General features: G+C 46.3%; 1 protein-coding gene across 7 annotated transcripts in view; it reads right to left on the bottom strand.

Annotated features, from left to right (window-relative positions):
- LOC144786230 (mitogen-activated protein kinase kinase kinase 3-like) overlaps positions 1-20,812 on the bottom strand; it is a 512,077-nt gene that overhangs the window by 38,674 nt on the left and 452,591 nt on the right. For all 7 annotated transcript variants that reach the window (XM_078665268.1, XM_078665266.1, XM_078665265.1 and 4 more), the window contains exons 11-13: positions 15,551-15,643; positions 14,416-14,610; positions 13,499-13,647 (exon numbers count right to left, since the gene is read on the bottom strand). In XM_078665268.1, the coding sequence (XP_078521394.1) occupies positions 13,499-13,647; positions 14,416-14,610; positions 15,551-15,643 (437 nt within the window). The remainder of the gene's footprint in view (positions 1-13,498; positions 13,648-14,415; positions 14,611-15,550; positions 15,644-20,812) is intronic.

Below are 20,812 nucleotides of genomic sequence, written 5' to 3'. Positions count from 1 at the left end.
ACAACGTGGGGGGTGATCCGCTCTGCACCGACGAACCTTGCTGGCCGGATTGCGTGGAGGCCTGGGCGTGTGCTCGAGCGCCCACGCTCGGAGATGTCCTGGACGCCTTGATGTCCTTGTACGCTGTCTTGGCCCCCGGTGCTTCTACCGACCCCATGCGGCCCGCCGCCATTTTGGGTCACCACTCTTTCATGCAACCCTATCGTCCTGATGCCTCCATTGCTTTGCCCCCTTCGGCTGCGCCAGGAGTTGCTGCCACTGTTCTTCGGCCGCTTGATGGGCCGGTGGCTTTTGAACCTCCGCTTTCTCACCGCCCGGACTTCGAAGACTTGCACACGACGCGGAGATCTGCTCCTTCCCGAACAACTGGGAACTATGGTGGACCGCTGTTTGCTCTCGCTTCGATGGATTCAAGCTCTTGTCCTGGTGGGGTACCTTTGCTTTGTCGAACTGCGAAACTGGACTCCGGCTTGCTTTTGCTTGCCCTGTCGTTGCTGCTACAACTGACTTGCTTCATTGACTTTTTGTATTCCATTAGTATGGTGGCTGCACTGATGCTTGTACTCTCGACATTGTGAAACGTTCAAATTTCCCCCTCCCCCCCCCCTGCGGGTTTTTGCTGTATGTGAAGGTGTAGTACTGATTTGAAAATTATTCATTTGCTGGTCGGGGGAGGGTCGTAGCCGAGTATGTTTGTTCATATCCTCTGGCTCCTCCCTCACATCTTATTTTTGTTTCATATTCCCTCTCCTCCTTCTTTTTTGTCTCCTTATTCTACTTTCTTTCTTGCCTATATTTCGGGTTTCGGATTAGGGCGACAGGCACGCTGTTTGGAGGGTAGGCCGTAGCCTTCTGCAGGGGTGCGGGGTGGGACGGGTGGGCGGGGTCTTTCAGATGTTTCTTTTTTGGTTCTATGGCCCTTTTCTATCCCTTTATAGCGGTGCCGCTTCTGTCCTCGCTTCTCTGGCATGAGTGGGTTGGGGTCTGTCGCTATGCCACTTTTATCAGTTTCGATGCTCCATCGCGACTGCCATACCCTTCTTTTCGTCAGCTCTCTACTTTCTTCTGTATTATTAGCCGCGGGATGCCTGACCCGGGGTGGCACCCATCTTGCAAGATTGTGTTTCTCCTTTTATATTTCTTTTTCTTTGTTCCTTCTTTTTCCCTTTTCCCTGTTCTTGCCCTTATTGGTTTCCTCCCCTCTGTTTCCCCCCTATTTTTCCCCCTTTCCCTCCCCCCTCCCCTTCCCTCCCCCCCTTTTTCCCCAGGCTCGTATGGCGAGTAGGTTTCGATCGTGCAGTTTATCTGCTCCCCTTGCCTTCGTTAGCGTGTTATTGGGTGGGGGGCATGAGATGCTGGTAGTACTTGTATGCTTATCTAATATATTTTGCGTTTGTTTTGTGCTACGGCCGACTCGTGTCTTCACGTCCTCCTCCCCCCCCTCCTCTTCCCATTTTGGCGTGGGTGTATTTCTGTTTATTGTTTTTCCCGTATTTTATGAATCTGCCATGAGCCTTGTCCCCTATTATAAAATGGACCTCATTGATCCTGATATTGGGCCGTCGATGTCGCTTGTCCTTTCCTTAGCATTGTTTAAAATATGTTTGCCTGCCTGCCTGCCGGCTGGCCTTGTGTTGCTTATTTTGACTTTTTGATCATTCTTTGATTTGTGGCCGGCCGGATTGGTTGTGGGCCCACGCATGTATATCCTGTTGATGCAAATAAAGGTTTTCAAAAAAAAAAAAAAAAAAAACCTTTCAAATTCGAATTTTAGGCAGCAAATTTCTAGTTCCTTCAAATCCTAGTACTTGGTGAAGGAGATTTTTCCTAATAAAGGCCTTTGTACAAAAAAAGAACGTTTCAAGTTATTCGTTTGTGTTTTTACATGTGGTTGCTCTGTTTTATCTATCACTAGGCCACGGACAGGGGTATATGTGCTCTGTCTCAGACATTGAAAACCATCCGTGGAATGGAAACCGCTGTTGGTAACATTTCAAAATAGATCCATATGGTCAGACACATTCCTTGGGTTCTGCTTTCAGTTCCTCTGTGGTTGGATATTGACGCCACAGACGCAGCGGAAACCCCAGCCCTACCCCTGAACTTTCAGTCGCTGCAGGGTTCATCGAGTTCATAGGCAGGGAGGGTGTATTGTTCCCTGGCTGGAAGGCTCCCTCTGAGGACCTCATAGTGAACCCATAACTCCACCCCTCAAAACCCTCCCCATCACTATGGTTACCGATACCAGACATCTGTAACTCCAGGGTGATGGGGTTAAATGGGGATTACCATTGGGACCCTGAGGATCCTTTGAAACATGAGAAATTACTGAGTAATCAGCATTTCTGTTCCCCATTCTCCTGGTTATTCCTCATTCCACCTGGGGACTCCTTGTGACAGGTAGAGTCTCCAGGGGAAAAACACAAGGTCTGGAGAGTTACCACCAATCTTGTAATTCCGTGGGACCAGTAAGTAGTGTTGCTTGCTCCCATGTAATTACAGGTGACCTTGTGACAAGGCCCTGAGAGTTGGGGTTGGAGATATGTCAGACCGGCCATCCTGTGTTTCACGAGGTGCAGGCGAAGATGTCCTTCATGTAGGGTAGCTGTGCTCATTCTGATTTTCTGACACCAGCAAATAATTATTTCCTGGGGGTGCAACAGGGAGTTAATCGCCGCAAGCGTGCCAGAGGAATGCCCCGCTAATGTCCTCTGCAATACAGAAAAGGTAAAGAAAGTGATAATACTATTAGAGCATTTTTTTTTTTAATCTTGGTCTGGGAATGTGAGGCTGCTGATTGAGAAGAAGACATTGATCCCTTATGGGAGCACTACCTGTTTCCCAGTACTGCCTGACAATTGGTGTCCAATATCACTGCGTCTGCGGTGTGTGGAAAAACATGGTGCTCCATGAGAGTGAGATGCTCATATTTTGGACCCTTAGGAAAACTTCCTGATCAAAGGATTCACCCTACATAGGCCTAGCTTGCATCCCTCCACCAGTGATTAATTACTGTATTAAAAAAAGTAAAGGACACAAAGTTTCTTACCTTGGGTAGTGTCCAATGCTTTTGTTACCGAAAGTCAAGGCTGCCTATTCTTTATGTCACTTCCGGACTCTTTCTTCCTCAGCCCACACTCCCTGTCTCCTTATGTCATTCTGGGAGGCACTATTTCATTCCTGCTTTCTATCTTTGTCACTGTTTTCCTAGGCTTCTCTTCTTCCTTCTTTCTCCCTTTTCTAACTTATTCCTGCTGTGAGTCTGATGCTGAAAAATAGGTCACAGTCCCCAAATATGCGCCACGTGCATCGCCAGATCAACCAGCACAAACTAAAAACTGTTCAGCACATCAGGTAGGCAGGGCCATGGCATCCAAAGTTGTTGAACATAGCTGCCTGTCTTGCTCTTGTTGCTGTAATCACGATACCTTTACGGGAAGTCACCTTACAGAGCTGAGGATCAAATGACTGTAAAAACTTTCTTAGGTGCCATTTGTTGCTGAGAAGTTCACCTCTTCCTCAAATGTCTTATTTGTTAGCATGTCTTTTGAAAGTCTCAGACCTTCCTCCATTTCTGCTTACCTTCTATGTGCTTCTTGTTAAGTCTTGGGCATACCAAGGTGACATGGGAAGTCATGGTTGGTTTCAGAGCCATACCAAATAGCAATTCTGGCAGTAAGCACCCTATGGGTATGAGTAGAGTGGCGCAGTACTGTCTTGGAGTCTGAAATGTAGGCACCCGAATGGTCGTAGAGTTCCTCAGTTATGCACAGGACCTTGTTCAGCGTCCTTATGCAAGGCCCGGCCTACCCGCTGCCTGGATACCAGCCCAGAGTTGGTATTGCCAACTGGTTCATGTTCTCCTGCATGTCTTTTCCAGGACATTTGGGCAACTGGTGATACAGGTTGGTAGGGGTAATCCACGCCACAAACATTTTACCAGTTTGGAAGTACAGAATTGCCAGCAGTGCCCAACACATCGCTACTGCATGATATTAGGTTTGGTAGTCAGTCACTGCCAGCAGGGATTGACCATCACAGAAGTTACAAGAGTCGGCACTTAGTTGTCATAGTTACTAGCTCTGTGCTGGATTATATTGGCAGCAGAATGAGTGTCTAACCACGCAAACATGCACAGGAGTCACATGATAACCATTCCCTTCAACATTTTAATGGTACTAGAAAACCAAATATTTCTTTGATGTGACCTATGATGACTCCATAGAAGCCTTCTTGGCTAATGTCACTGTCCCGGGTATCAGGTATGCAGGCCTTCTTGAGTAATGTAACTGTCCCGGGTATCGGGTATTCAGGCCTTCTTTAGTAATGTCACTGTCCCGGGTATCGGGTATGTAGGCCTTCTTGGGTAATGTCACTGTCTCAGGTATCGGGTATGCAGGCCTTCTTGAGTAATGTCACTCTTCCGGGTATCGGGTATACGGGCCTTCTTGATACATGTCACTGTCCCGGGTATCGGGTATGCAGGCCTTTTTGAGTATTGTCACTGTCCTGGGTATCAGGTATGCAGGCCTTCTTGGGTAATGTCACTGTCTCAGGTATCGGGTATGCAGGCCTTCTTGATACATGTCACTGTCCCGGGTATCGGGTATGCAGGCCTTCTTGAGTAATGTCACTGTCTTGGGTATTGGGTATGCAGGCCTTCTGTCACTGTCCCGGGTATCGGGTATGCAGGCTTTCTTAAGTAATGTCACTGTCCCGGGTATTGGACATGCAGGCCTTTCTTGGGTAATGTCACTGTCTCAGGTATCAGGTATGCAGGCCTTCTTGAGTAATGTCACTGTCTCAGGTATCGGGTATGCAGGCCTTTGATACATGTCACTGTCCCGGGTATCTAGGCCTTCTTGAGTAATGTTACTGTCCCGGGAATCGCGTATGCAGGTCTTCTTGGGTAATGTCACTGTCCCGAGTATCGGGTATGCAGGCCTTCTTGAGTAATGTTACTGTCCCGGGTATCGGGTATTCAGGCCCTTTTGAGTGATGTCACTGTCCCCGGAAATCGCATATGCAGGCCTTCTTGGGTAATGTCACTGTCCCGGGTATCGGGTATCTAGGTCTTCTTGGGTAATGTCACTGTCCCGGGTATCGGGTATCGGGTATGCAGGCCTTCTTGAGTAATGTCACTGTCCCGGGTATTGGACATGCAGGCCTTTCTTGGGTAATGTCACTGTCTCAGGTATCGGGTATGCAGGCCTTTGATACATGTCACTGTCCCGGGTATCTAGGCCTTCTTGAGTAATGTTATTGTCCCGGGAATCTCGTATGCAGGTCTTCTTGGGTAATGTCACTGTCCCGAGTATCGGGTATGCAGGCCTTCTTGAGTAATGTTACTGTCCCGGGTATCGGGTATGCAGGCTTTCTTGAGTAATGTCACTGTCCCGGGAATCGCGTATGCAGGCCTTCTTGGGTAATGTCACTGTCCCGGGTATCGGGTATCTAGGTCTTCTTGGGTAATGTCACTGTCCCGGGAATCGCGTATGCAGGCCTTCTTGGGTAATGTCACTGTCCCGGGTATCGGGTATCTAGGTCTTCTTGGGTAATGTCACTGTCCCGGGTATCGGGTATGCAGGCCTTCTTGAGTAATGTCACTGTCCCGGGTATCGGGTATGCAGGCCTTCTTGAGTAATGTCACTGTCCCGGGTATCGGGTATGCAGGCCTTCTTGGGTAATGTCACTGTCCCGGGTATCGGGTATGCAGGCCTTCTTGAGTAATGTCACTGTCCCGGGAATCGCGTATGCAGGCCTTCTTGGGTAATGTCACTGTCCCGGGTATCGGGTATCTAGGTCTTCTTGGGTAATGTCACTGTCCCGGGTATCAGGTATGCAGGCCTTCTTGAGTAATGTCACTGTCCCGGGTATGCGGTATGCAGGCCTTCTTGGGTAATGTCACTGTCCCGGGCATCAAGTATGCAGGCCTTCTTGGGTAATGCCACTGTCCCGGGTATATGGTATGCTGGTATTAATATTCTTCGGCACCTCAGGAGTAATTCCATGATTGATGAAAACTGTTTTCCTCACACTCGCTGAGGGCTGCTTGATCCTTACAGCTTTCTGGATGTAGTTCAGGTGAGTGAGTAGAACGCATATGACAAATGTTGATTGCGATGACAACTCACCATAACCTAGGAGGGCTCCAGTGACACTCATACATGCACTGCGCAGGAGTGTTCGCGGAAAGTAATGTATTTCTTCCGTAAGATTTGTGGCCGGGCTGCCATCTTGAACAACAGTGGTTCCTGGATCTCCAGTCAACAAACATAAGCTGCTAGCACAAGATATTGTATTAACTAAACAAAGCATTTCTTTAAAAACTAAGGTCCAAGGTGGAGCAAAAATTCGACAATAGTCTGTATGAAATGAGGAAGTGCTCCAAAGTGGGGTGGGATCTCAGAATCAAAAATATAATGTTTGGAAGAGTACAGCTTCTGGAAGGAGGTCCAAAGAAAGAGAGTTTGAGACTTGATGGGCTTTGGGTGGCGTAGAGATAATGTGAGGAATATGCAGTTGGCCTCTTTTTGCACACAACCATGTGGGCGGATGTTGACAGGATGAGATGGAACTGGGTATGGGGAGGTTAAACAAGCTTGTGTGGCAAAGTTGATATATTCTTCTTTTTTGCAGATTTATATAGCGCAAACTCGACCCGAAGGTATTGGAACGCTTTACATGAGCACCAATTACGATACACAAGGACATATTCATTTTTTGGTAGGCACGGAGCGATTAAGTGATTTGCCCAGAATCACAGGATGTGGAGTGACCCTGAGGCTTGAACCTGGTTCGCCAGCTCCATAGCAGGCAGTCTAGCCGTCAGTCCACATCCTATCCCGATTACCCTGTGCATGGGGATAGAATGAGTACATTATTATGCAAAGTAAAAGGCTACTAACGTAATCAAATGTACTCATTATCAGGGCACTGGCGAGAGATTTTGCTGGCAGGAATGGTCAGTCGAAGCACATCTTTCAAATAATCGGAATCTGATACTGAACCGCTGTGTAAGTTATGGAGAAGAAAAGCTCAAGACGTTTCAAGAAACTTGCACGGATGCATATAGCATAGATTTAGAAATGTAGTATGGGGGGAGGCGCTTCGCGAGCATCCAAGATGGTCGCGTGAGCACAGAGCTCCTGAGACCCTCGCCACCTTTCGCAACTATCCTGAAATATATCCTGATTCCGAATATGGGCTTTTGAAGACGAACTTTGGCTGACCTCCATATTCTTTCGAAAATTTAATTTGGACGTCGGGAGCCGCAGCTACATCGATTTGAACTTTTGCAGCCTGCCCCAGGACGAGGCCGGGGGATCTATTAGCCTGTACGCCGTGGAGTAGTTGAATACCAACGGCTGGAGGGGCTTCCCCCTGACAGCCTCGTTTCAACTTTCAGTTTCATTTTCCTACTCCGGGCCTTGTCTGATTGGAAGACGGCTCAGATCTACCCTTGATCCGGCTTGGCTTTGCCTCTCTGCCTTGTGTCAACATCTGTGAGCGCCTCGCATCAAGCTGCTTCGGCATTTACGTTACTTTGGCCCACTTTTGTTGACTTTTGGCCTCGCTACAAACGGCCATTTTCACCAGGTCTCGCGGGCCCCTCTGGGGCACTTTTTCCAATATGGCCACCAGACTCGACAACGAGAAGCGTAAGACCAAGACGCCTCTCCGAGGGGGAGCGACTCAAACCAATGTGATGGATCGCTACACTCATCCTAAGGGATCACCGGGCGGTACCAGCCGTACTCCTGAAGACCCTAAGGCTGACTCTGCCGCTTCTTCTGAACTATCCCTACAGGATGTCATGAGCGCCATTGCCAGCATGAAGGCTTCTATGGGTCAACAATATGAGGCTCTTGCTTCAAAGATCGATACGGTGGCCGTTGAAGTCACCTTGATCAGAGCCGACCTGGCGAAAACCAAAGAGAAGGTCAAGTCGTTAGACTTAAAGACCTCCAGCCTGACTACCGACGTCTCGGACATACAGTAGGCAACCTGCGCTCCTCAAACGAACTGATGGCCCACTGACTGGAGGATTTCGAAAACAGGGCCCGGCGCAATAACGTACGCATTATTGGAGTCCCCGAAAACCCCGAAAACTCTGCAACCGACCTCCTGGTGGAAGATCTTGTCTTGAATCATCTCGCCCCCACCGGGCTTAGCAAATTCTTTGCTGTAGAACGTGCCCACGAGTTCCGGGTGGGAAGCCAAAACCCGGTGCCTCCCCCCCCCCCCCCCGGAGACCTATTATTGCCAAACTTTTCCACTTTAGAGACAGAGATGCCATCCTGCAGGCTTCTCGGGTGGGCGGCCCCGTAAAGTTCGAAAACACATCCATTAATTTCTACCCGGACTTTACCCAGTTGGTTCAAAGGCAGAGGATGGGGTTTCAGGGAGTGAAGCGAAGGCTGCGAGATTTGGGCTTTAAATACGCCATGCTATTTCCAACGAGGCTTCGGATCGAATACGAGGATCGGACATTTTTCTTCGATCGTCCAGACAGTGTCAGTGACTGGCTTGATTCTTTGCCTAAAAGAGATGATCGAACCGAGCACCCTGGCGGTGCCGAGGGTGGTTTGCCGGAGCAAGAGTGACACTGTTGTTCCCGATGTCTGAACACTTCAATTGTTTCTCAGCTGAGTTCGATTATTCTAGTCTTCTTATGTCTTATTTGAGATTGGCCCGAGGGTGGTGGAGGAGAAATGGGACTCTTTCCTCCTCCTGGGTTTCTTTGTGTAGATTAGTTTAATGTCTGGGCGACAGGCACACTGCAAGTTGGGGTGGCTCTTGAGTCGTACGCAGGGGTGAAGGGTGGGGGGTAGTTGTAACGGGTTCAAGTTGGGGGGGGTGGGGGGGGTGTTTGTGTGTTTGTTATTTTTCACAAGGCAACGTATTGTTTTCTCCTTTGTTCCGATCATTGTGTTCCGTGTGGGGTGTACTCTGCATTCTTCCCGGAAATGGGGGGTAGTGAGTTGAGACTACTGCCTTGGAATGTTAACGGGTTGGGGGATAGGATAAAACGAGGGGTTGTGCTGCAGTTCCTGCGACGTCATTCCCCTGATGTTGTTCTTCTGCAAGAAACACATTTAATTGGTATTGCATGTCAAGCCATGAATAGACGTGGTTATCGCCTTGTTGCTCACTCCGGATTCACTTCTGGCTCTAGGGGGGTGGGCATTCTTGTTCGGTCCTCTCTCCCCTTTGAAATAGACGATGTAATACTTGACGACAAAGGGCTCTATGCCACGCTCACTGGTAGATGGGAGGGGAAGACACTTTCCATACTCACAGTTTATGTCCCCCCGGGCCTGCAGACTTCCACCTTTGCTGATATTGGACGGGTTGTTCTAGGGCTTCCTGAAGGTCTCTTAATCCTGGGTGGGGACTTTAACTTGGTTGTCTCTGGTACTTCGGATCGCTACCCTCCTAGGGACTTAGCTAAGTCTCAGTCGTGGTTGAGTGGGTTATTGGAAACTTTTGGGCTGATAGACAGTTGGAGGTTGATGCACCCTGTGCAGTTACAATATACCTTCCATTCGGGGGCCCACGGGAGCCTCTCCAGGCTTGACTATTTACTAATGCCAGCAGCCCAATCCTCCTCGATCAGAGAAATTAGACATCTTCCCAGGGGCATCTCGGATCACTCTCCCCTGTGGCTCTGCATGGAAGCCGGGGTGTGTAGCGGGGGCAGGGTGGCTCCCATAAACCCCTGGTATCTCCGGAATCCTAAGACCCGCTCGGAACTGATAAAGTCTATTGACCATTACTTCCTTGATAATGTGGGGTCTGTTTCTTCATCTGTGTCATTGTGGGAGGCTTTCAAGACTGTTATACGTGGACATTCTTTGTCGTTAATTGCTGGTGCCAAGAAAGCCAAATATGAGGAATTGGTACGTCTTGAGACTGACATAACTGAGCTTGAGAGTGACCTTGAGGCGGGTGTAACCCGTTCTAAACTCCATTCCCTAAGCTTGAAACAATCGGGTTATAAAGCCCTGGTGACCGACGCTGCTAAAGTAATGAATAGAGAGCAACAGGGCAGATTGTATGATGTGGGCGACAAGGCTGGTAAATTGATTGCATGGCTTGATAAGAAGGAAAGAGCGAATCGTGTTGTCCCTGTGATTGAGTAGCCGGATGGAGTATGTGTTACTGACCCAGCTGGGATTGTTGAATGTTTTGTGGACCATTTCCGAACTGTGTATTCGTCGGTCTGTGGTAGGGATGAGGAGGATTCCCAATTGTTGTTGTTGCGTGACATTGCATTGCCCTGCCTGTCCGACACAGATAGAGACCTCATGGATGCACCACTCTTGACAGACGAAGTCGCTGTTGCCATTCGTTCCCTTCGTTCTGGTAAGGCTATGGGCCCCAATGGTTTGCCTATTGAATTGTACAAATTACGACCTGACAAAATGGCGCCCTGTCTTAGGGATATGTTCATTGAGGCACTGGACTCTGGTTCCCTCCCTACGGATCAGCGGCTTGCCACGATCGTGGTAATTCATAAGGAGGGGAAGCCGCGTGACCGTTGCGCTTCCTATAGACCCATTTCACTCTTAAATGCCGAACCTAAAATTTTAGCCAAATTGTTAGCTAAACGTTTGATCAAGGTGATCAATGACTTGATCCACCCGGATCAATTCGGTTTCATCCCGCATCGCAATACTGCCCTTAATCTTCGGCGCCTCCATGGCGTTCTCGCGAGGGCGGAGACTCTCTCTGAGCCGGCCATTTTGGCTTCCTTAGACGCCACGATGGCCTTTCATACAATAGAATGGCCGTATCTTTGGGCGGCTCTTGCTAAATTTGGATTTGGCCCTGTATTCATCGCCTGGGTGAAACTTCTCTACGAGAAGCCCCTGGCTCAGGTGGTGGTTAACGGAAAAGTGTCCGGCACTTTTACTCTCGGGCGTGGCACTCGGCAGGGCTGCCCGCTGTCTCCCCTGCTTTTTGCCCTCGCGCTAGAGCCGCTGGCTGCATGGCTCCGCTGGGAGCCTTCGATAAAAGGTATTCGGTAGACCCCTGATTTTGAGGATCGTATTTCTCTCTATGCGGATGACATCCTTTTGTACCTCACATCCGCCCAGAAATCCCTGAACGTGCTTTTTGACGTGTTAACCTCCTTTGGGAAGAACTCAGGTCTTATTATTAACTGGACGAAATCCTGTGTCTACGTACTGGCAGGAGGTCTCCCTCCACTGCCTAGTAGATTCCCAATTCAGGTAACCGAGACAAGTTTTAAGTATTTGGGGATTTACGTCTCCCTGGATCCCGCTGTTCGCTATGAGCGCAATCTGCTTCCCCCTCTCCAGCGGCTGAAACTCGACGTTGCGCGTTGGCGTCAGTTACCATTGTCACCGCTTGGGCGTGTGGCCCTTTTCAAAATGATGTCACTGCCGAGATTCTTGTATCCACTCCAAAACTCTTTTGACTCCATTCCCTCTAGCTATTTTCGGGAAGTGGAGAGCCTGCAGAGACGTTTGATTTGGGACGGGCGTGCGCGTATTGCTCTCTCCAAACTCACGCTCCCTTGGTACGATGGAGGCATTTCTCTCCCAGATATTAAGCGCTATTATTGGGCCTCTCAATTGAGTGTGATTAACCATGCAACCTACGCACCCGGTCCTACCCCGGCTTTTGAGATGGACAAACACCTGTTACCGGGTGGGAATTACAGCAGGGCACTTTATTCCAAGGGGATTTGTAGGACACTGTCTGGACCCACTAAAATTGCTGTGCGAGTTTGGCATGATGCGAATGCGGCTCTGGGATGGAGTGATAGACTGACCCGTGCAACCCCATTGTATGCATCTGAAAGATTAAGTTGTCTGTGGAGAACGAAAGGTTTCGAGAAATGGGACATGATTGGCATCAGCAGTGTGGGTGACCTCTGGTCCAAGGGGAATGTTAAAACCTTTGAAGCGTTGAGGAAGGAATCCGATCTCGGAGACAGGGAATTTTTCAGATACGTGCTGGTTCGCCATGCCTTGATGTCGGTTTTTGCTGCGGGCACTGATATTCCTGAGTCTTCTCCTCTCGAGGACCGTATACTAGACGGCTATGTACCCGACAGCACGATTTCATTAATTTATAAAATGTTGATTAATAATCGGGCTGATCTACTTGTGCGTCTTAGGGAAGTATGGATTGGTGACGGATTGGAGCTGGATGACGAGGACTGGCAATCCGCGTTGTCATCGCCCAAGGAAGTTGCCATACCTGCCCGTCTTCGGTTTGTCCAGCTCAAGATCCTCCACCGTATATATGTCACTGGTCCGAGTCTGGTTCGAATGGGTTATTCTCTGGATGGGTTGTGTAAGCGTGGCTGCGGCATGATTGGTACCTTCCTCCACATTCTATGGGAATGTCCGGAGGTGGTTGCGTTTTGGGGCCGAGTGCATGCAGTGATGGAAAGGGTCACCGGGGTGTCACTGCTGCCTGAAGCTAGGCGCTGCCTGTTGAATGTGTGGGAGCCAAATTATTACATTGTTGCTCAGATCCGGTGGGCGACCCTTGGTAACATGATAGCCAAGAGAGACATTGCACAGCTGTGGGGTTCCCACAGGTCGCCCACGGTATTGGTATGGAAGGAGAACATGGATTGGTGCATGTTTAGGGAAAAAACTGTTTATCTGGCTAGGGGTAGACCTAAAAAACGGAACAGAATCTGGTCCCAGTGGAATGCCTACCATGGGAATATATGTACTCCCCCGCATGATTGAATCCCAGATGTTTCCTTATCCCCCTGAACGACATTCCATGTATTACTCTTTAAATGTAATTAACGCGCTGTTTCCCCGCTGCCCCCTCCACATCTGACTACAACTGTATGATTCATAAAGATCTGCTTGGAGTATCATTCTGTACGGACATATGATTGTAATTACTATGACTATTGCCCTGTTTTATTTTGTTGTTTGTTGTTTATTAATACAAATTTTTAAAAAAAAGGAAATGTAGTATGTCGAGTCCGTATATTCCCATCTCTGTAAAAGATCACAGCACCCAAAAACGTTTATTATACACTCCCACTTCAACATACTCAGAGTGAGGAACGTTCTAAAGATCCTTCTAAAGCCACTGCCAGAGGTTAGATCATATGGCTGCATAATGCATGCCTTTAAGCTGCAGAAAAGGGTTGTCATTGGTTTCTAGCACTTGATGCACACAGCACTTAACTGCTTTCTCATAGAAGAGCTTCCTAAAATACATGGCCTAGAAGCAAGCTATGCATTCAATCAATCAATCAATCAATCAGAACATTTGTAGAGCGCACTACTCACCTGTGAGGGTCTCAAGGAGCTGCACTTTAACCACACTGTAAATCAATTCTCTTGTGTTTGAATTTTAAATAAGGAAGCTTTCAACATTATGGACTCACAGGTTGATTGAGCCAGGAGAACTTTATGTTGGGGATATTAGTTATGTTTACAGTACCAAAAGTGTTATAATTGCATAATAAATAAGTTTCACTACCACTCACCTTGCTTGTTTCTTGACTCTCTGGGTCGAAGGGTACCTGTTTCACCGCCAGTTCTCTGCCGGTGTCTGCATCGTAACACAGAAAAACTTCTCCAAATGCCCCTCTGCCGAGTAGTTTGCCCAATCTCCAGTTCACAGGAGTCTGGGGTGCTGCAGTAAAACCATTGCAGTTTTTAGAAAAACACTTGAGATTTAGATCACAATATCTCTCTAACCATGCAAAACAATGAAACAGGCCTCGAGTGTACCCTGCAAATACCAACAATGTACCTATGTTTTGTGGTGAGATAAAGACACTGGTGTATATCAATGTACAATAAATGGAGCAATTCTCCATGTTTCTCTGGCACAACCCACATCCAGGCTAACAATGTAGTTGGATCAGTGCCCATGAAAGTGATACCATTTTGTCTTCTTAAAATTGTATCTTTTCAATAACCACTTGAATTTTACGGTGAAGAAAAAAAAGGGGGAAATGTTTAAACCATGTGGTATGCGCTAAAATGTAAATTCCTCATGAGTGCCCACATCATCACCTCCCGCTGCATGGCTTTAGCAAGGGATTTCACGGGTGAGTAGTCGTGCTTAACAAACACTGATTGATTGATCCCAGACTCAAGGTACATATCTAAGGCTCTTCACCCATAATCACTTTGGAGAGTTACATATTACTTGAGTAAGAAAACTTTTTTTTCCCATCACTGATTACATACTGACAAAAGTAATTAATTACAAATCAGAGATTGCGTTCAGATTATCGTTGCCCACAAAATGGTGCAAAGTTTTGAAGTTGAGGAGAGAAAATATTTTGCCACCATTGAGTTTGCAAAGGACCATGGGCTAATCCACATTTTCAATATTTAAACTCAAGAAAGAGCACACGAGATGAACACTACAGATCAGGCCGGTATGACTTACATTTACTCGGAAGGGGAGACAAGGATTTGAAGAAGGGGGCAGTCTGCTCGCAGCTGTGCCACCGCTTCTTCCTGGGCTCGTCATACTGGGCGGTGGCGAGCATGTTGTCCTCATTAAAGCTCCTCGTCCTGCTTGATGAAACAATCTGGAAAAGATTATCCGGTGGTACGTAACTCCTTGGAAAGGTTCTGCGGCCTATGGGGTGAAAGGCACAAGGCGAACAATCAGTCAAACTGTACAGAGATTGGCCCTCTACTCTACATCCCTACGCTAAAGCCCAACTAGATTGAGATGAGAACAAAATTCAAGTGACTTTCCTTTTTAGTGCTGTATTGTTTGTAATGTTTGACTTTTGCTATGCAAGTTTGCACACTGCTAAGCAAGTTCACACACTGGTAAGCAAGTCTGCACACTGCTAAGCAAGTCTGCCCACTGCTAAGCAAGTTTGTAGACTGGTAAGCAAGTTTGCACACTGGTAAGCAATTTCGCACACTGGTAAGCAAGTCTGCACACTGCTAAGCAAGTTCGCAGACTGGTAAGCAAGTTTGCACACTGGTAAGCAATCACGCACACTGGTAAGCAATGTCGCACACTGCTAAGCAAGTCTGGTACACTGCTAAGCAAGTTCGCAAATTGGTAAGCAAGTTTGCATACTGGTAAGCAATCTCGCACACTGGTAAGCAATATCGCACACTGGTAAGCAATATCGCACACTGGTAAGCAAGTCTGCACACTGGTAAGCAAGTTCGCAGACTAGTCAGCAAGTTTGTACACTGGCAAGCAATCTCGCACACTGGTAAGCAAGTTCACACACTAGAAAGCAAGTTCACACACTGGTAAGCAAGTTCACACACTGGTAAGCAAGTTTGCATGCCAAAACAACACTGCATTCTTAAATGAACGCAAACAACAGAATATATTCTGCTTGTATAATCTTAAAGCTCATAACTCCCAAGAATTCAAGATGATTGGCTCAATGGCATTTGTCAGTCAGCCCAATACCTGGGACCAGTATCTGGTCAAAGAAGGGCAATCGCACAGCATATGGCTGAAAATGTTGTTAATTTTTGCAGAGGATAAATAGGTCCTTTGCAATATGCTGAATTGATTTTACCATCTCTTATGGCACTCTTACCATCGCTATAATCCTTACGGCTCTGGGAAAGGTGATACTGGCGCGGAAAGGTCCCTCCTTTTCCATACTTTTCATAAAGTGGAATTTCATAATCTTATTGGGGAGAAAATGAACCAGTCAGGCAAATTACACATTCTTAAAATTCTGAAAAAAAAAATCTCTGCTTCAGATCTGATTGGAAAAACACAAGTACGCTATACGGTAGTGACAAAAACATTACTAAAGCATGAAATAATGTACATTGCTGTTCATCCCACTGCAAGTTAATGTATGTATATATATATATATATATATATATATATATATACTAACTCTTTAATATTTCAGCTAGAATGCAGCCTACTGTGTTATACACTTTAGTTCATTTGTTGTGTGTCATTCATGCATGCATATGTAGGGTAATTAGCAGTACATGCCGATGGCCGAGTTAAAGCCTGTGGCCTGGCCCAGCATCCACCCCCTGCAGGCAGCCCTTCCTTACGCTATGCACGGCCATTGGGCATGCACAGCAGAGGATTGGTCACAGGGCCTGCCAATCACCTTGCAGAGAGACAAACCCACATTGTGCATGGGGTTGGCCGCAGGCGGCCAATACCACCCTGCAGCCAGGCCCTGTGATCAACCACACCTGCAGGAAGCAAATAGTGGCCCTGGGGACCTCCTCCCCCGGGGGCTACATGACATTAAAATGGAGGGGGGGGGCAGCGCAGTCCCCTCACCAAGCCTTCTTAGGCCCCAAGAGCCCCATTCACAGTGGCTGTCTGACATTAAAAGAGGGAGGGGTGTTGCTGTTCAGCATCCCCAAGCCTTATTAGCCCCGGGTCTACTGCATTCAAAAGTGTAGGAGAGCCGCGTTGCCCCCTCCCCCAAGCCTATTATGGCCAAAGGACCCCATCCCCGGGGCCTCCCGTAATTAAAGGTGGGTGCCCCAGTGCCCACCTGGGGCTCCCACCAAACAGCAAGTAGGGGGACCCCCCATGCCACAGCCAGCTCCCTGCATGCTGCACAAGCCGGCATTGCTCCCGCTTGGCGGGAGCATGTGCTTTTTACATGCTCCCTCTGGGCGGGAGCAATAGCGGTTTTGTATCCCTGCCCAAAGGAGTGCCCCAGGCGATGGGGACCCCGGTACCTTTAGAGGCTCTGGGGCATACGGACCCCCCCACCCTTTTAACTTAAGGTCGTCGCCGGGATATGGGGTCCCTGGTGCCTTTTAAGGCTTGTGGAGGTTGGCCCGCTATCTCCACTACCCCTCCTTTTTTTTTTTAAAGAAAAATCTGAAACGGGGGTTGTGGTCCCCAAGGCATCTTAGAGCCTTGGGAGGGAGGCCATGCACCCTCCTTCCCTAAATTACCTTCCGTTGCCCCACCCAGGGCCTGGCCTACCGCAAGGGGGGAATTTATTTTTACTGTGCGGGAGCACTCATTTTTTGTTTGTTCATTTTACTTTAGAATCTGAACAAAAAATATATATGTGATCAAGGTACGTTGTGTACCGAAACGCGTAATGGCCGACATCCTGATCAGCTAATAAAGAAGATTGTAAGCACTTATCTGGGTCTGTGCTCCACGTTCTTTTCAGGAAGCGCAAGCGACTGCTCGTGGGAGTGGAGTGGCGCAATATATATATATATATATATATATATATATATATATATATATATATATATATATATATATATATATATATATATATATATATATATATATATATATATATGTATATACCAATTCACAAACATAAATTAAATGCATTTGAACAAAAATTAATTGGAGAAAGCAGTCATCTAAGGTAACAAAATAGTTATTTGCATTAGGAGCATATTTTATTATTTATAACATAGTACTGTTTAGGCATTCCTGTCATATATTGTTATAAGAGATGTTGGATACTCTGAATCACTTTCGCATTCTTATAGTATTTACTAAGTGTCAATGAGTATATGAAATCATTTGTAATTATTCATTTCCATTCATGATTTGCCATAGACATGGTCAATGTTCTTAATACTCCAAGGACATAAGAACAATGAGCATGTCAATGATCAAATCATGCATGAGCTCAAATTATTACAACTGATTTCATATACTCAGTACCATGTTATAAATAATGCAAGATGCCCTTAATGCAATTAAATACTTATTTACCTTAGATGATTGCTTTCTGCAATACATTTATGGATAAATGTATTTAATGTTTGGTGAATTGGTGCATTTTACTACAAATCCCACAATGCTGTTTAATGGCTGGATCGGGCTTGTTTGTATATGTATATATGGTAACTGACAATGGACTCACATACCGTGTGCAAGACTTGTAGTCAAAACATGTCGTGGTGGACTGAGACGCATCTGTTGCCATGTATTATCTTTTACCCAGATATCCTTTGTTGTTGTTCATGAAACATCATCATGTGACACTAATTAACTGGTACACGTACGATTGAGGCTGAATAAAATACTTTAAGTCACCACACAAGGCATTGTTATCCTTGGTTTGAAAGGAGTTGTGCCCGACTTAATGCACACGCTCCTGGGGGAGTCCCAACAGACAACGCGACTCGCGGTCAGGAGGCGGCGATTACAGCCCAAGGGAAAGATTGGAATATATATATGATGTCATTGTGCATCACGTCGGGCGGGTCGGATTTCCTTGACTTGCCCTCGCCAGAAAGGATTCCTGAGCTGCGGTGGTTGAAGCGGTATGGGGACTGGAGGAAGCGCAGCTGCGCACATGTACTTTTGGACATTGAATTATCAACACAGTCCATGCAGCAAATATCCCCCCTTCCACTCCACTCCTGCGATACCTACCTATGCACTGCTGTGGCATGCTGGATCTTGTAGGCGCCGAACATCAAGCGGACTACAAGAGGTGTATGCATCATGAGGTCAGCGTAGTGGGAGGAGCTGCGGTCTGTTGGTGAGAAGGCAGGACATTTCTTCCTCACTCACACCCGTTCACACGAGCACATGCACCTGGCGCTGAAGAGGCGAAGAACGCCGAAATGCATCCGCCATAGGAAGAGAACATACTCTCCGTGTTTTGTGAAGCTTAATAAAGCGCTTCCAAATTGTTCCTCAGCTGTGGCCTTACTCGTTCTTTGAAGGAGTGGAGATTGATATATATATATATACATATATATATATATATTCACTGAAAAAACCATAGGTTATAGACCATATATAGTTAGGAATTAGCATTTAAAAAACCTTATTTTACTCACACAAAACCATTGAAATTCCATATATAGTTAGTTGCACTAACTATATATCGCGCACCTGCAATCCACTGCTGATGATGTCACATATTACATCATTCATGACATGGTCAGTGACATCACTGATGACATCACTGATGACATCTCAAATGACATCACTGATGACATCTCATTTGACATCAATGACCACATCACTGATGATATCATTCATGTGACAATACAATGCATCTCCTCACATTTTAATATAACCTCTGTTTCACCCAGTGTTAAATACAGAATATAATTTTTGAAACCATTGACACACCAATACTAGTTACTACATACGCACTCACTGATTCCTACGTCTACACACACCTTCACTCATTCACCCATACTATCATTCATACATACAATCACTCATCTTTACAACACTATCATATGCACTCATACACCTATACAGACACTCACAGTCTGCCACTCATCCATGGAGTTACTCACACACCTAGTCAGTCCTGTAAAGAATCAATGACACTTCCATTTTCTTGTCTATACAGTTAAACATAGAGCACCTTACATTTTCAAACATATACTAACACATACTTACCTTGTTATACAATCATTGATACAAGTACACATTGATCTGCACAGAGTCACACACCTCCCAGCCAGCCACACACACACTCAGTCTCCCATACAAATACTTGGACAATCAATCAGTAACCCATATAGTTAATCATATAGCTACTGATCAAAACATGCAGCAGTTTACAGAACAACAGACATAATGATGCACAAATTAAGACACTTTAGTCACTAACCCATGCACTCAGTGAGACACATTTAATCACTCACTCATGCATTCAGTCATGCACCTACTAAATCCTTTGTCCAGACACTTATACTTCCACTCATTCTTCAATATGTAAGACACATTTTAACTTTACAGAAACATACAGTCACTGGATGTTGTCATCAGTGATGTCATCAGTGATGTCATTTGAGATGTCATCAGTGATGTCATCAGTGATGTCACTGACCATGTCATGAATGATGTAATATGTGACATCATCAGCAGTGGATTGCAGGTGCGCGATATATAGTTAGTGCAACTAACTATATATGGAATTTCAATGGTTTTGTGTGAGTAAAATAAGGTTTTTTAAATGCTAATTCCTAACTATATATGGTCTATAACCTATGGTTTTTTCAGTGAATTTTCAAGGTTTTGTAAATGCTAATTCCTAACTATATATGGTCTATAACCTATGGTTTTTTCAGTGAATTTCAATGGTTTTTTAATAGCAAATATCATAAGCTGTCGAATGTCAAGTACGTGGTAAGTGAAAACATTTTCGTGTTTATGCACACTGATCTGCTTTGAATGGTGCCCCCCCCCCCCCTCATTTCTATTAGGAGTACTCTCTCTTTGCAGATAGTGAAAGGTAGTTAACGCAGGTCTTTGCCCCCATTGTAATCCGTCGTGCCTGCTTCTCACTCCATTTGATTCATTGTTATCCAAGTATTTACTGTTTTAGAATTAGTTCTCTTTGGTTCATTCTCTATTTACAAACAAACACAGAGTCGCAATACTCTGTTTAGTCTTTGCAGATAACGAAAAATCGTGTAAAAAAAAAGAAAAGGAATCGAGCAAAATCAGTAGGCCACTAATGGGATCTCTTTTTGACCTCGCTAAAATAGAAACATTAGGAACAACCCCTCATGACAAATACAAAACTAGTGAGATGAACTGAACTCCACACAATGATGGCTGCAAAACAGCTCTGCTCCGCCACCCACCCCGCCCAAAATAACGATAAAGAACGGCTGCCATGATTGGTTGCGGAATGACCACGACGGAGCTACGAAATGGTGCTGCTCTCATGCTAACCCCAGCTTCAGTCTGAAACATCCAGAAACACTGTAGACTACCAATTCGATCAGTTCCGTTAGCGCCCCAATGTAACCCGGTAGAGAAGAACTAGCCCTCCCCTCTTTGACTGATGGTTCTTGTTGCCTGTCCCTTCTGTTGTCATTTAACAGAACTATTTAGCCTGCTGAAAGGGGTT

The sequence above is a fragment of the Lissotriton helveticus genome, chromosome 10, assembly GCF_964261635.1.
Source record: "Lissotriton helveticus chromosome 10, aLisHel1.1, whole genome shotgun sequence".
NCBI classification, from domain to species: Eukaryota; Metazoa; Chordata; class Amphibia; order Caudata; family Salamandridae; genus Lissotriton; species Lissotriton helveticus.
This window is presented reverse-complemented; position numbering and strand designations above follow the sequence as displayed.